We start from the raw sequence: 17,222 nt of genomic DNA, 5'->3' as shown, positions 1-17,222 counted from the left end.
GCAACATCACATTCTCTGACAGGACTGTAGCAAAAGCCAATATAATACATTGAACTATGCTGCAGTACCCTGTACAGACCAGGAAAAGTGCAAGGTATTTTCTGCCTGGATAAACTGGGCTGGATTGCGGTCCACACTTGCCAGACAGCCGGGTTCACAGGACGGACCACCAGAATACAAGCCCCACTCAGGCTTCTAGCCTGGCAGAGTTGATCACTAAACTCATATCCCACCTTCCTTTCTCATAGTCCTCCCTTACCTTAAATAAGCTTGGTAACAAAAAGGCACAAATTCACATCAAAAACTGAGTAAAGTAAACATCTTCTGAAGAGAGATAAAAGAAGATGCAGAAATCAAAATTATTCCCCAAAATCATGTTTTGCTGTCTTCTCTCTAATATTTAAGATCCAATGAAAACCAAAATTCTTTACTCCCCACAGCTTTGCAGGGGAAAAAAATATTTCCCTAATGAAAACTAATTCCCAATAAAGAGAAAATACTTTCTCAATTGCATAGGATAAACACCTATTGCTACTTATGGGAACAAAGAGTGAATCTCATAGAGATAAGGATTAAGAAAAAGTTTCCCTGGCTGGGGACTTCCCAAATAGAGGAAGCTGCTTCACAGATCTTCAGAATTCTAAGTATAGCACTGAGCACTTTTACATAGAATAGGTAAGAAAAAGCATCTTGTCTGTCTCTGAACTCCACAAGTTTACCTATAGCTTTCACAATACAACATATAAATTCACATGTGCCTTAAAAGATCACATGCCAGCCAGTCAAGATGGCTCACACCAGGTAATCCCAACACTTTGGGAGGCCGAGGCAGATGGATCACGAGGTCAGGAGTTCGAGACCAGCTCGGCCAATATGGTAAAACCCCCGTATTTGTATTTTTAGTTTTTACTAAAAATACAAAAATTATCCAGGCATGGTGGCACGCACCTGTATTCCCTGCTACTAGGGAAGCAGAGGCAGAAGAATCACTTGAACCCAGGAGGCGGAGGTTGCAGTGAGCTGAGATCGCGTCACTGCACTCCAGCCTGGGCGACAGAGCAAGACTCTGTCTCAAAAAAAAAAAAAAAAAAAAAAAAAAGATCATGCGCCTTAAAACATTTGTAGCTTTATCTCCCTGCAAGACTACAGAGGCCTTCAGTGAAGATTCTTAGTACATTTTTTTCTTGCCCTCTAACAGTCTCTTATACATTGCAGGTTTTCAAATATGTGATGAATGAATAAAAACTATAGCGCATGAGTTTAACCATTTCTAAAAGAATAACAGGAGTTGCTCATCATCCCTCTCTTCCCTTGCTTTATAAATACCCCAAATAAATAATAATACATTGCTACTTACCATTGTGTCTGATAATGACATTCCAGAAAAAGAAATGCCTGGGTCATACCGGCTTGATTTGAAAAGACCCATGAAGTCGGTGTCACTGTTTCCGCAGTTTGGCAAGTTTGATTTAAGAACATTTTCAGTATGATTAGCCTTTTCCATATCATCGTTCTTCAGTTTTGAAAATTCAGAAAATTTAGTTTCCAGCAAGTGTAGGTTGCTTCGTGAATCCAGATCTTCTTTATCTTCTTTGGTTTTCTCTTTTTGTGGGTATTTTTCCATGTGGCTTGGACTTTTCAAACTGGAGTGTGATGTACTTGACGAGTTGAAACTGAAGACCTTTAAGGAGTTGTCGGGTAGATTTGGCTGTTCTTTGTTCAAACCACAGGGCGGGGCACCCTCAGTCGTGGGCTGTGACACTGAAGACTGAGATAGGGAACCGTTCTGAGAAGTACTGAAAGCCGTGGTCATAGTGTTGACTGATGTCACAGAAGGAGAAAAGATTTTGTCTTGTGGTAAGGAAGATAACAAGCTTGAGAAAAGTGCACTTTTTTCTAGTCTCGATCTCTTAATGCTACCACTTGTGATGTCCCTGTTCTCTTTGTCATTGATTTCCGGCATCACCAGAGGCTCACTGTTCCCATTAGTGTTGGTGTGCAGGGACTTGAAGAGGACACTCTGTTCAGCAGATGCACGTTTGGGTCTCAGTTGGGATTTTGTGTCAAGGCTCTGCATCAAATGTAAAGCCGGGGACATTTCTGGCTGACTTTCCTTCTTCTTCCCCAAACCAAAGGTAAACACATTGGGATCAAACACCTTTTCTAAATGGTCTTCATGAATAGGAGGCATGGCAAAGTGAGGAGCAGGAGAATTTGGCATCCTGGCCTTCTTTCTTTTCATGGGCATACAAACTGCACTATCCATCTGTTTTATAATTTCAGTGAATTTTTCCATATCAGAAGAAGAATCAAATACACTGTCATCACTACCAGCAGAAATGTTCAAAAGACTGGCAGGGCTATTCCAGCCGTGTCTAACAGTCTGATCTGGCTTTTGAGGAGTGTCTAAGTGATTTCCACTGCTGGGAGAGTTGGTGGGACTAGATTTAGTCATCAGGGGTGTCCTGTTGCCCTGACTTTGAGCCTGAATAGGGAAAGTTTTCTCTGATGCTGGTGGCACAACTTGTGGGCCAGATTTTGCCGCGAGCTCTGCTGTGCAATGAGAGTGTTCGGGTGACATGCTCTTATTGCCCAGTACTTCCTCTTGTAGGGGAGCACAACTTGCAACGGAAACCACTTCAGGTTCATTACTGTGACAAGTTGGCAACTGCACTTCTCTAACTTCAGAGCTCTCTGGGATGACCTGGGAGCTCACATCCTGGGTGCTCTCCACGGGGAGCACGAAGGACCTGACCTGGACGAGGACTCTGGATGGACACTCACTTCCCACAGCTTCTGGACTATGCTCTGTGGACAAAGGAGGGTTTGTCTCTCCTCCAAGTTCTGAAAGTGGCATTTTCTCATTGTTCTGATGAGACACAGGCAAAACATGTCCTTTGTGATTTTCTGACACTCTCAGATCAGTGCACGGAAAACTGCTTATGGGCGATTGAACACATGTGTCTTTGGCAACATCCCCAGGAGTGGGTGCAGAGAGTGAAACAGAAGGCTCAGGAGATGACTCAGTAGGGGCCTGTGAGTCAGAAGATGTATGCTGTGGCTTTGGCATGGCTGCTGGGGGTAAATCTTTGGTATCCACAGTGATGGGGATGTCTTGTGCTGCATTGGTTACATTTTCAAGTACAAGTCTTTTGCTGTCTGCAGCCTCTGAGTCCTTCTCTAAGAGCTTATGATCTTTGACAGGAATCAGAGCAGAAGCCACTGGTTCTGAAGGGCAGCCAGCATCTATTTGCACATCTGCTTTATCATCTTGGTTAGGTTGAGGACCAAGAGCTTGATTCTCAGAAGGGTCTCCATTCATTCCTCCGGTTGCTGGTAGAATCTCTTCTTCCGAGAGAGTAACTTTGGTTTCTACAGCAGTTTCCTTCACCAGCACACCACTCTGGGGACTGTTTGGCATTACTTTCTTTTCAGGTTGCTCCATTTCTTTGGCTTTTTTGGCTAAATTCAGCTTCGCCCTCCCAACAAACGTTTTACTAGAGGCAGGAGTGTTCCTTGTGCCTCGAATGTCAGTGTGTCTTGGGCTACTGTTTGCCCGTTTGTTTTCAAATAAGGAGATTTTGGTGGCAGTGTTGCCTTTGTGAACTGGCTGGCTAAATGGATTGTGCTCATTTCCCAAACTGTCAAGATTCTTAGGGGTTTTAAGATTTAGTTCCACATGTTTGGGCTTGGCAGGGCTGTGAGGAAAAAGCAGGAAGACAAAGTTATTGACCTAGTTTTAAAAAGTGAACACACAAGCCAACTAATTATAAAACTATGAAAAGCCAACGTCTCCCTGATATATAACATTTGGAGTGTGTTGTGTGTGTATGTGCGCGCACACATGTGTTTTTAAGACAAGGTCTTGCTCTGTCGCGAAGGCTGGAGTACAGCAGTGTGATCATCGATTGCTGCAGCCTGAAACTCCTGGGCTCAGGCAATCCTCCTGGTACAGCCTCTCAGGTAGCTGGGACTACAGGCACATACCACACACCCAACTAATTTCTTTATTTTTATTTTTTGTAGAATGGGGTCTATGTCACCCAGACTGGTGTCTCAAACTCCTGGCTTCAAGCAACCCTCCCATCTTGACCTCCCCAAGTGCTGGGATTACAGGCATGAGCCACCATTCTCTGCCACATTTGTTTTTTAATGAAACTATTTTTAAATAGTCCTAAGTACACTATCAACTATTTTTAATGGGTGTTTTGCTTGCATATGAGGGATCGGAAGATTATATAGCCAAGAAACTCTAGGGATGAGGGATGAACTAATTTATTGAGCACCTAGCATGTATGCACAGTGCTTGGCACTAGGGTTGGAAGACATCTTAAGGCCTGAAGAACATTAGAAGAAATTTAAATATTTAATGCATTCCCATACTCCAACATCAATTATGTATTTTTATTTTAGCATAACTTTTTAAGTATTATCTCAAAAGGATAGATTTTAAAAATTCATCTACTATTGACCTCTTTGGATATTTTATTCCTCTCATCCTTCCCCCATAAGATTTTCTCTGATTATAAGTGTGTTCACTATAGCAACTTTGGATAATATTTAAAAATCACTGATAATCTTACCAGTCAGAGAATATCCCTGTTAACATTTTTAAACATTTCTAATCTTTTTATATGCATAATTAAATATTTTGAATAGAATTGAGATTATTCTGTTCATATAATTTGATATCTTGCTTTTTCAAGAAATAAACTGACTTAACCTTATAGTTAACATTTTTCAGATTACCAAAAAATTTGTTTGAAAAGCTGTCTTAATGCTGCATGGAAGTCCATCGTATGGATGTACCATCATTTACGTATCAATTATGCAGCTGTTGGTTTTGTCACCACTTCTTGGGCAAGAGAGTCTCCCCTTTCTCTGTCACATTTCTTGGGTATAGTTACCCCCAGTGGAAATAATAAGTCTTTGAATGTACACAGTGCTTTCTTTCAGAGAAACAAATGTGCTCTGTTTGGCATTCTCTGGCTCTGGTCCTGGCTTTTATGCTAATTATCTGTGTGAACCTGGTCAAGTTACTTTACCTCTCTGGACTGTACCTTCTTCATCTTTAAAAAAATGAGATGGTTTAGAACAGAGTTGTTTTTATTTCCCCCAACTTACAGTTGAAGGAATCCCTGGGGTTTTCTTCAAGGGCTACAGTTGGAGAAAGTAGGGACAGGGATGGGGCTGTCCACTCTCCTTTCAACCAGAATCACTCCCAGTATCTGTTTTATTTATTGCTCCTATTTAAACTTTCTTAGAAGAAAGGGTTCTACAGCATATATATATATATATTTTATAGATATATATCTATAGATATCTATAGATATATATCTACATACTTATATAGATATCTATATATCTACATATCTATCTATATATATCTACATATATAGATCGATCTATCTATCTATCTATCTATCTATCTATCTATCTATCTATCTATCTATATCTCCCAGAACTTTGGGAGGTGAAGGAGGGAGGATTGCTTGAGCCAAGGGGTTCAAGACCAGCCTGAGCAACATACTGAGACCCAGTCTCTACAAAAAAAAAAAAAAAAAAAATTAGCCAGGTGAAGTGGTGCATGCCTGTAGTCCCAGCTACTCCAAAGGCAGAGGTGGGAGATAACTTGAGTCCAGAAGATCAAGGCTGCAGTGAGCTATGGTCGTGCCACTGCACTCCAGCTTAGGTGACAAAGCAAGACTCTGTCTCAACAACAACAACAAAAGTCTAAACCATTGGTCTAGTGGTTTATAAAATGGGAGAGATAAAGCATAACCACTAACAGTCACTGATTGTCAAGAACTTGAGAAATGCTTCATCGGGCTCACCTAATTCATATGCAACTTTATACATTCTATTTTTGGCTGAGGAAGTTGAGGCGTCAAGAAGGAACTTGCCTGAGGTTATGCAGCTAATAAGTGACAGGGCCACAATTTGAAGCCAGGTACTCTGGTTTCAGATGCCATGCTCCTAACCACTAAACTATTCTACTTCTTCAGATAGGCTTGGACTATACCCGCCTGGACGAGCTCCTCTGGTTCTTTCCATCTTTATCATTTAAAGTCAGTGAATTATCATGAGATCCATAACATAACATAGACTTTAGAGGCCACTTTGATAATGAGAACATACAAGTGGAGACACTGAAATCCCATGCTGCCTCTCCTTCATGGACTTGGCCTTCATGAAGCTTGGGCCTGGCTAGGTGCGGTGGCTCATGCTTGTAATCCCTACACTTTGGGAGGCCAAAGTGGGTGGATCACTTGAGATCAGGAGTTCTGAGACTTGCCTGGCCAACATGGTGAAACCTTGTCTCTACTAAAAATACAAAAATTGTCGGGTGTGGTGGCACATGCCTGTAATCCCAGCTACTTGGGAGGCTGAGGCTGGAGAATTGCTTAAACTCGGGAGGTGGAGGTTGCAGTGAGCCAAGATTGTGCCACTACACTCCAGCCTGGGCAACAGAGTGAGACTCTGTCTCAAAAAAAAAAAAAAAAAAAGAAGCTTGGGCCTAAGGAGCTTCTAGAAGGGACAGGCAGTATGACTGCTGGTGAGTTACCTTATCCTTCTGGATAAAATAAAACTGGGCTGGATACCATCAAGTCCTCTCCAAAAGCAGCACTGAGAATTTAGATTTTAATTTTTTCAAATTTTATTTGATACTAAATTTGAGGCTGGGATCAGTGTCTACTGCCTGTAACCCTGGCATTTTGGGAGGCTGAGGCAGGTGGATCACTTGAACCCCGGAATTTGAGACCAGCCTGGGGAACATGGCAAAATCTTGTCTCTAAAAAATTACAAAAATTAGCCAGACATGGTGGTGCACCTGTAGTCCCTGCTACTAGGGAGGCTGAGGTGGGAGGATCACCTGAGCCCGGGGAGGTCGAGGCTACAGTGAGCCATGATCATGCCACTGCAATCCAGCCTGGGTAACAGAGTGAGACCCTGTCTCAAAAATAAATAAATAAATAAATAAATAAATAAATAAATAAATAAATAAATAAATTTGATCTCTGCTCATAAATTTCTCCCAGGCATTGCTTTCCCCAGTATCTCCATAAGATACTTGGGCTCCGTTATTGCATGCCCATACCTTAAATTTAAAAGGAAAATTAGGCTGGCGCCTGTAGTCCCAGCTACTCAGGAGGCTGAGGCAGGAGAATGGCGCAAACTCGGGAGGCAGAGCTTGCAGTGAGCTGAGATCCAGCCACTGCACTCCAGCCTGGGCGACAGAGCGAGACTCCGTCTCAAAAAATAAAAATAAAAATAAAAATATAAATAAATAAAAATAAAAGGAAAATTAATTTATAAGCATTTCTTTAAAGATCAAATTATGAAACCAGTGAGATGATTAGAAATAGAAAGCTTCAATTTGCTATCAGTTAATGAGGGATGGTCACACACCAGAGAATATACTTTTTAAAAATTCTCACTAATGAGTTCAAGGAAGGGTACTCAATTCAAACATCGAAGTGTATCTTATGATGTAAATAGGAAACACTACAGGTTAGCAGGCTACCTTGAGGACAGGAAACACATATCTGCACATTAAAGATTTACACCAAGATCAAAATAAACTTTACAACCAAACTTTCTGTGCTATTAAGTTGTGCTACCAAGAGTCACTACAATTAACCTAGTTCAGACTGATTAAAAGGAAGGCTCCTATAATTCATGTTGTAATGCCTTCATTATGAGAGAGGGGAAAATAATTTGGAGTCCAAAAAGCCATAGTTCTATTATAAGAGGAAAATTCTTCTTATTCTACATATACCATTTTAAGAATTTCAACATTCAGCACTTAGTAGAGAACTTGAAGGAATAATTTTTCTAACAGCATAAAGAAACATGTTACTTCAGTGGCATTATTTTTCAGGGAATATGAAATAGTTTTTCTAACTCTTCAGTCTCAAATTGTTTTAAAGAATAATCTGATTAACATCTTGCGATACGGTCATAGGAAGAATTAAAGGGTCTGAAAAAACCATCAGTCACAAAGAAATGGGTCAAAGGACTAGAAATAATTATTAATTTTTAAGTCAATAATTTGCCAAATGACCATGTGCAAGGCACCGCGCAAAACAAATACATTGAATGTCTGGTAAAGAAAATTTTTAGGTAGAAATTAATCAGAACTAGGAAAGAGACATTTGGTTTAGTTCTTTTACAGAGAACAGCACACGAAGAATTTCATTGTGAGATCATCTTTCCTGTTTGTTTAGCCTACTCTTTCGCAGTGTAACATTTCTGGTTTTTCTACTGGTGTCTTCTGATTGGAAGACAGGTGAACCATCCTTCTTAAGGTACACAGCAATGTTTCTCTAAGGCTCACATTTAGGAGGCTTTAGCATTCAATCACACTGGTCTTCTATAAATAATAGGCATCATTCACCCAGCTTATTTCTCTGATGCTACCTACCATTACAGAATAAATCACTGACTATATCAAAGGTCTCCAGGTTGGCAGCTCGTGAGATAGTCAAGTTATTCATTAAGCATACTTCCCTCTCAGAGTTCCTCTAAAGCTTACTTACCCAAGAAATCAAATAGAATGAAAGAAACCATTAAGTTCAAGAATTATAATGATAATGTTGTTAAAATACCCACTCTTTGAACAAATATGTGAATGGAGGAAAAACTTAAGCACTTAATCATTATTCACCTGTGCTAAGTGGGAGCGGTGAGGGAGAAGAAGTGTGGGAAGGGAGGGTCTTACCAGTTTCAGAGTACCTTGCTTATCCTTTCCACCTATACAAATTGCATTTATGATCAAGGCACAAGGCCCAGCTCCTCCAAAGCACCAGCAGTGATTTCTTCCTTCCTAGCACTTCCCCAGGCTTTACAGATGGTAACATTCATTTGGCAATTTCATCAGATACCGTCTCGTATTGTTATTTGATTTGTGTGCTTCTTGTGTGCCAGATGGGGCTATAAAAATTTCAGGGCAATATCCTGAGTCATAGTTGTAGGGTTTTTTTCCCCACAGTGCCTAGCACAATATCTTGCACAGAAAGTATTAAATAAATTACTTGTGAAATGAATAAACTTAAGCAAGTAGTCACAGTTGTTTTGTGCTTTCATGCAGCACAAAGAGGAAGAAGCAACCAAGATACATGAATTAGGGACTTTTTGAAAAAGGCTTAGGCCAATAATGCACTATGTTCCATAAAATGTTTTGGAATCATCTTAAACTCACACCTGTCACAGCTGCTTTCATGTAGCAAATAATCTTTTGTATGATTATTGATCTTTATTTCAATAACTGAAAACTACTTTTCAACCTGGGTCCAAAAGTATCACCAGACTCCCTAACATTATAAAGGGGAAGAAGCAACCAAGATACTTGTATTAGGAACTTTTCTTGTGTGTATGTGCGTTTAAAACTTTTTGCCAATAAATGCACTGAGTTCCATAAAAGGTTCTGTGAATTCTCTTAAAACTCACACATGTCAAAGCTACTGGGTCGTACTTAACATGTTACTGTTTGCTCCATATTTTGAAATTCACAGCACATGTATTTTAAGAACATCCCACGTTGGAACACCCTTGTACCTTTTGAATAAAGAATAGAATCAGCTCATGTCAGGCCGTAAGGTCTTATCTCTCATCTACATAAACTTTGAGCTTCAAGGAAAATCCTATTTTTACATTCGTTAAACTTAAATCTTGTGTTAAAAAGGGAACTAACTGAGGAGACTGCCACGGGTGGCATCTTAAACCTTGACTGTGTAAACTGGCCCTTCACTATCTTAAGTTCAGCATGGAGGGGAAAGTTCAGTGACCAGACATTTCTTCCACAATGCAAAGACCCCGAGCCTCTCAGAGCCGACCCCCAGCACATGTGCGGACAGCAACTCCGCCGGGACTTGCGCGGCTACTTACAGGGTCACTTTAGTGGTCACCGTCGACCTGCCCACGCCGAAATGGTTCCTGGGCTTCAAGCCGTCGGCGTCAGAAGCTCCAGGCGCTCCGGCCGCTCTGCCCAGCTCTTTGCTCCGACCTCCCTCTGCCCGGCCGTCGAAGTGGTTGGGGAGCGGGCCCCTCTTGTGCTCGGGCTTGATCTCCGGCAGCAGCGAGCTGCTCTTGACCGGGAGTTCGCGGGGTACGGCCCGGGCCGCCTCCTCCCCGCTCTCGGCCGCAGCGCCCTTGGTGACCGGGCCGGGATCTGGCACCCTCTTCGGTGGAGACTCCTTGGCGGGAGCCCGCGGGCCGCTGGCGGGCGGGGCGGGCACGGCCTCGAGGGCACGGCTCCTGCCCTTCCTCTTGGTGGGGGACGAGGCCGGGGGTGGCTGTTTGCTCCGGTCCGACTCGCCTCGGAGCTGCCCTTTGGGGCCGGGGCCGGGCTTGGACTCTGGGCTCGCAGCGGAGGCAACGCCCCCGTCGAGGGCTGCCCGCGGAGATTTCACTTTCTTTTCCGCCGAGGAGCAGTCGCTGGCCGCGTTTGGCGCCACCTCGTCGTCGAACACCGCGTCGTCCCTGGCCGCGCTCTCAGGGAGCTCGGCGTCCGCGCCGGGGGAGTCGGTGGATTTCTGCGACCTCCTCCGCCTCCCGGACCTGCGGCCGCTCGACTTCTTCTCCATGTCGTCCCAGTCACCGCAATCTTCCGCCCTGGGAGTAATCACGACCGGCTCGTCCACTTGCGCCCCCTCAGTCTTACTCAAGTAGATGTCCAAAGTTAGCACCTTAGTAGGGTGGGCGCGACCCCCGGGCCGGGCTGTGCAGTCTGCCTGCGCGGAGCTGGCCGTGTGCACTGCACCCTCGGCCGGAGGCTCACCTGGCAGAGCAGACGCGCCCTTGGGGGGCTGGATGCGGGCGTCACGGGGTCCCAGGGAGCCTTCTTCCGCACACACACCTGGGGCTCCTTCAGGGGCCTCGCCTAGTTCTCCCCTGGGCCGCTCCCGGGTGGGCGACCCCGGCGCACCCCTCGCACCCAGGAAAGCCTCCTGTTCGTGGCCAGCACCTGGTGAAGCGTCCTCCCCCGTACTGCGGGCGGGTGTCTCTGCGTTCTCTTGCCTAGAGGAATTTCCCTGCGAGGAATGCAGCTGCTTGGCAGCGGTGGTGGCATCTGGGAAAGGCTCTCCCTCTGCCTCCAGAGGTTCTAATTGGGGTGAATCATTTTCATGGCACTGCTGCACAGCCACAGCCGCTTCACTGCTGTTCCAGCGAGGTGACAGCTCGGCCTCATGGGGGGCTGCGGGGCCACCGCTCTCAGGGAGCTCGCCCTCTGCCTCCCGGGGATTCTCCCGGGGGGAGCCCTCCTCGCTCGTGTCCGCTTGCTTCAGCTGGCTGCTCTGAGATCTGCTCTTCTCACTCTCTCTCTCTGGGAGATTAGAAGAGGCTACCACATCTTTGGGAGACAGTGGTTTGGCATTTGATCTAGTGGGACTCTCTAGCCCGTTTCTACTGTTCCTTCTCCTTCCTGTAGTGAATAGAGTGCCAAGTTTCCCCAAAACTGGCTTCCTTCTGTTCTCCTCTGGAGGTTGTGCTCTGGACTGAAAAATAAAAGGGATGAGGAGGGAACATATGAGAATCTGGTGTTTTTCCCCTTAGACGTACATTACAGAACTACCAGCCAAAATGATAACAGACCAGAGTTTCCAATTGAAAATGATAAAGTTATGTTTATGTTACATTCATTCCAACAAAATAAACTCTGGTTTTACTTTTGAATTTTTCTTGAACACCTTAAGTTTCTGGCACTAGTTAGAATAGCATTTTCTTTGAATTCGTGTTTTTTAAAGGAAAATTTGAACGGTCCAAATAATCACATATACAAAATAAATAGTTCCTTGCCCTCTCTAGCTTTTTTACCTTCTTCCTCAATAAAGATGCAATTTCTAAACAGCGGTGCGTGTGACCATGGGGCAGCAGTAAACACATTAAAGTATCCTAAGGCGGACTTTCCCCGAAACACCGCCCTTTCTTTTTGTAGCAGGGAAGGAGGACGAAGAAAAAAAACCAGTTCTAGCAGCCTTCTCCTCGAGAACAGTAAGAAGCCACCCGGGTTCAACATACAGTACCTGCAACAAGAAAACCTTAAGCAAGCTCAGAGGAAGCGAGCACCTGGGCCCCGCCCTAGCCCGAGCTCCAATGGGAGGAGGGCGCGAGCGTTCAAACACCCGAGTGATGCCGCGGCTGCTGAGCGCACCGGAAGGGCTTTTGCCTGTGGGAGTTCCTACCAAGTGAACGAGGAGGAGTGCGCGGGGAGGTAGGAGGTAGCAGGCGAGGTTGCAGGGGTGATCGCCTTTGCTCACTGCCCCCTCGAGCCGAGGAGGCGTGGCTGAAAGATGCGCGGGACTCTGCCTACTTGGCCCCGGGACCCGTTCCTTACCACTCGTGTGGTTCGGGGGGCGCACGGCTGGAGCCCCAGGGGCTGGCTCACCCATGCGAGGGTGCCGGGCAGCCTGCGACGGATCCGCAGCGCTCCCAGTAAGGGGGAAAACCTGGGCTTCGTATATTGCCTGGAGCAAAACGGCTAGCATCTGGTGCCCGCGCCAGAAGGCGGGAGGGAGCGCAGAACAAACGAATAAAAGCAAACCCGTCAATGGGCGCGGTGACACACCGGGGTCGGGTTAGCCAGAATGGGGACTGGGTAGGTGCCGGGCATAGAGGTGGGCAGGAAGAGGAGGAGGCGAGCCTGGGAAAGGGAGGGAGCAGGGGCAGCGAGCCCAGCCTGGCTCCTAGGAGTGGGAAGCGTATTTGCGTAAGGACTCCTCTGAAACCAGGCCAAACGTGCGGCTCCTGTATTTCTTAAGAAAGAACTCTTACATTGAAAACCCGGGTGCCAGCTTGAGTCCTGGCGATGCAGGAAAGAGCCCCACCTTTCCTGGAAGAGGAACATTCAGGATAGTACCAACTACGGGAGGTTCCCCAATCACCCTTTGAAGTAGCCCTATTGTGTTTGAGTTACATGCAGCAAATGGACTTTGGCGATGGGAAATAGCAAAGATAACGCATGAAATTAACAGGTCAACAAGCATTTGTTGAGACAGTCCTGGTACTGTAACATAGTGTTACCCCGCTACAGCCCAGTGAGGTCATGCTGTTACCACACAGATGAGGAAAGGAAGCTCAGCCAGCCTATAACGACACAAAATTGAGGTGGGGGGGGCGGGGGGGAGAGGCGGTCAGAGCTGTAAAGTCAGAATTCAAATCCAAGTCGCCTCCTGCCCACCCCATGCTCCTTTCACCGCCACAGGGGTCCCTTTTAGAGGCCCCGGAGGTTCTGCAGCCACCACAGTCCGCCCAGAGGAACAGACTGCGGGTCACACCCCCCCAGAGTCAGCTCCCAAGGAAGTGCTCATGAATCAGATTTGCTCTCAAGGTTCTAAGATTCTCCTGGTCTTAGAAGCACCTGGGGGGCGCTTTGGGACTAGACAGTTGCTGCTGCTGCGATGAACCAGTGATGCTGCCGTTCGGAGCTCTTGTACCTGAGGTCATAAACGATTCTAAAGTCTAACCAGAGTTTGATTAATTGATTCTTCAATGGTTATATAAATAATATGGGAAGAATTCAAAGTATGATTTAAGGGAAAAAAATCAAAATATTGTAACTTCCTAAGGAAACATTTGGATTATTTTACAAGTCAAAGGTATGGCAAGATTTTTAAATCATAATACATGTTTACTGAGCTATCCTATGGGTCAGGCCCTTGTGATTCACACACTTTCATTTTATCTTCCCAATAGCTAGGTAGGTAGTCTTTTTTTAATGCCCATTTGCCAAGGTTTTCTCCCTGTCCAAGGTCCCACCGCAGGTAAAGTCTTTCTGATTCTGACATAGAGCTGTTTGTCTCTGCTGTCTGGACAGGCCTTCAAACGTATCTTGAAGAAGTAGCCAGGGAAAATAGGTTTGAGTCTTGGCTTAATTCCATTCCCTGTCAAAATAAAACAACTAAGTATATGTATTACTCTGTCCTGCCAATGATGTTGCAATCTGCTTTTCCCATGCAGTAAAGACGCTTGATCAGCAGTCCTTTTTATGCTCAGTATAGACATTAAAACAAAAAAAATTTTTTTTTTTTTTTGGCTATTAGATGCTTTTTACAAAACTGGTTGCTTGCTCTTCAACTTGGCTCAACTACTTGACTCCTCCTCCCCTCAGAGGGGCAGCCTGTGTATCACCAGCCAGACTGCTGAATTTCCTAAAAATACATGAATGTTCATACTGGCTTCATTCATTCATAATAGCTAAAAACTGGAAACAGCTCAAAGTCGCTGTACACAGCTTGTGAACAGATAAACCGATTGTGGTACATCTATACAGCAGAGTACTATTCAGCAATAAAAAAGGAACAGAGTTCCGAAACGTGTAAAGATATGGATGCCAAATGCTTTTGAGAAGCAGTCAGACTCCAAACATTACATACTGTATGGTTACATTTATGTGACATTCTAGACAGTGCAAATCTAATGTATAATGATAGAAAGTAGGTCGGTGGTTGCCTGAGCGTGGGGACCAGTGGGTGGCAAGTGGTGGTGGTGCAACAGGGAAGAGGCACAAAGGAATGTTGAGGGTTAAAGTTCTATATCTTGATTGTAGTGATGGTTATACATGAGTACGTATCTTTCAAAACTCATCAAACTGTACATTTAAGATGGGTATTAATAAATGAAGTTAACATAAAATCTCTTTAAGAACAGAGTTTTCCCCCTGGGAAATAAAGAATAGAAATGCACTGTGTGGTACAATCCATCTGTCTTGGGTGGACATTTCACAGGGTCTTGCTGTATTGACCAGGCTGGAGTGCAGTGGCACGATCACCGCTCACTGTGGCCTCAACATCCTGGGCTCAAGTGATCTTCCCACCTCAGCCTCCCAAGTAGCTGAGACTATAGGCATGTGCCACCACGCCCAGCTAATTTTTAACTTTTTTTGTGGAGAGTTTCACCATGTTATCAAGGCTGGTCTCAAACTCTTGGGCTCAAGTGATCCTCCTGCCTCAGCCTTCCAAAGTACTGGGATTATAGATGTGAGCCACTGTGCCCAGCCACGTTATGCAGTTCTTATTGAGGGGTCTCATGTCATTTCAAATGATAGACTCGTTTACAGGGGAATGCAGTCTTCTCCACAGGACGAGGTCCCTGTGGATATCCAGGATCATATCTCCAAACAGAATCATCTGAGCAGGGCTCAGAATGCCCCGTGCCTCCTGAGTAAAGTCCTCAGTCACATCTTTGAGAAATACCCCTTCCTAAATGCAATACATATTTCTTTTCAACCAGGGATTGTTTCTTTCCATTGTTCATGGGGAAACTAAGGCAAAGGGAGAATAAAAAAACTAACTGGCCCGGGAGTTGTCAGAGAGGCACCTTCTTAGGTTTGAGCCTTTGGGTCTGGGGTCTTAAACCTAGGATAGGAAGCCACAGACCCACCACCTTTCCAGGCTTGATGATAATTTGCTAGGAAGGGGAGTGTTTTGCAAAGAGGCCACAAGTGACCATCACGCTTCTTCATGCTTCCTCAGATTCCTCTGCCCCTGGCTTTCCCACAGGCCTGGGCAGGCTCCTAAGGGTTCCCAGGCTGGGTGTTCTAAGAGCACATGCAATTCCAGGTCCTCCTTTGTATGTACCTTTTTACTGTGTATTTTCTGCCCACCTTACTTAAGGCAGCCTGCACACCTCACAGTGCAGAACCTGCACCTGGCACCCTCGCATCATCCATGTCCAACTGGGATGGAGCAGTCCACAACAGGACTATTGTAGAGGCAGCACATGGGTTGTGTGCTAGGACTTGCTTTAGAGTGTTCTTGTTGGCTAATATGAAATGCAGCTCATTAGGGGCACATGTAACCATCCACGAAATTGTATTCCAGCAGCGTGTAGAGGCCCAGGCAGCACTAGCTGCAGTGCTGTTGGCTGATTCTCAACCTTCCTGGTGTGGCAGCCCCTGCTATCAGCAGGTACCACTTAGTAAATGTTACCTAGTAACATTTGCTACCCATTGGTTAAGAAGATAATGTAAATGTTAGAGTTTTTTGAAACGGTTCTGGTTCTGAAGCTGGCCGAATTATGAATTTTTCTTTTTTTCCTTGCTTAAATAAATTCTGCTACATTTAACTATCTAAGGGTTTTTCCTTTTTACAGTAACTATGGGAAAAAAACTAAGTTTTTAAATTTTAATGCAGTTATGGGTCATTGACATTTGTTTTATGTTTATGATCTATTTACATCTTTAAGAAGTCTAGGCTGGGCGCAGTGACTCACACCTGTAATCCCAGCACTTTGGGAGGCCGAAGCAGGCGGATCATCTGAGGTCAGGAGTTTGAGACCAGCCTGGCCAATGTGGTGAAACCCTGTCTCTACTAAAAACACAAAAATTAGCCTGGCCTGGTGGTGGATGTCTGTAATCACAGCTACTTGGGAGGCTGAGGCAGGAGAATTGCTTGAACCTGGGAGGCAGAGGTTGCAGGGAACTGAGATCACACCATTTCACTCCAGCCTGGGTGAAAAGAGTGAAATTCCATCTCAAAAAAAAAAAAAAAAGAAAAGAAAAGAAAAGAAATCTAATAACATTTTAAGTAAAGTGATGTTTCTTATAAAAAAAATAATAAATAAGTTTTCCTATGTTTCCCACCTTTCCATTCCCCAGTGAATGTAAGCTGCTTGAGAACAGGAAAAATGTCCTGTTGCCTTCCCAACAGCTAGCAGGGGGACTCACAGCTAGAGGTGGACATAAAGTATTTGCTGCTACTAAAGAATTAGTAATATCCCTCCTCCCTTTCAGAAAGGGAGTTGTCAATGCTCTTGGAGAGAGCCAGAAACATCGTTCCAAAGAAATCAGAATGAAAATCTTATCTGCCTAAAACTTCGTGTGGTCAAGACTTGGCAGCTTTATTCTGTCTGAGTGAGGATTCCACGTGTTGATGGAGATACTGGTGCACAGCTTTACTGCTGCCTCTCAGCCCAAATCTGACTCAGGAAAGCGGAATAAAATCTTGTTACACATACTCACCTGGCCATCCTTCTAAAATGTGGTCATCAATGTACAAAAATAACTTTTTTAAAAAAACACTTTGATTCCCTAAGAGCTCTCACTTTGATTTCTGAAAGATACCTTAGCTCTTCAATTCAGCCACATGAGGAATGAGTCAACTGGATATTACTGTAACTGATAGGATTGGCCATGTTATTTGTTCACAACATACACATATGTGTGTTTGCGCTAGAGAGCAACTTTTTTTTTCTGAGTAGATTTTTTGTAAAAAAAAAAAAAT

At 44.6% G+C, this 17,222-nt stretch overlaps 1 protein-coding gene across 1 annotated transcript in view; it reads right to left on the bottom strand.

Moving 5' to 3' along the window:
• CRYBG1 (crystallin beta-gamma domain containing 1) overlaps positions 1 to 11,293 on the bottom strand; it is a 58,180-nt gene extending 46,887 nt beyond the window's left edge. Inside the window, exons 1-2 of the mRNA XM_025383864.1 lie at positions 9,889 to 11,293; positions 1,358 to 3,698 (exon numbers count right to left, since the gene is read on the bottom strand). Coding sequence (XP_025239649.1) covers positions 1,358 to 3,698; positions 9,889 to 10,586 — 3,039 coding nt within the window. The 5' untranslated portion in view covers positions 10,587 to 11,293. The remainder of the gene's footprint in view (positions 1 to 1,357; positions 3,699 to 9,888) is intronic.
• Between the last annotated feature and the right edge of the window lie 5,929 nt (positions 11,294 to 17,222).

The sequence above is a fragment of the Theropithecus gelada genome, chromosome 4 (assembly GCF_003255815.1).
Source record: "Theropithecus gelada isolate Dixy chromosome 4, Tgel_1.0, whole genome shotgun sequence".
Taxonomy (NCBI): domain Eukaryota; kingdom Metazoa; phylum Chordata; class Mammalia; order Primates; family Cercopithecidae; genus Theropithecus; species Theropithecus gelada.
This window is presented reverse-complemented; position numbering and strand designations above follow the sequence as displayed.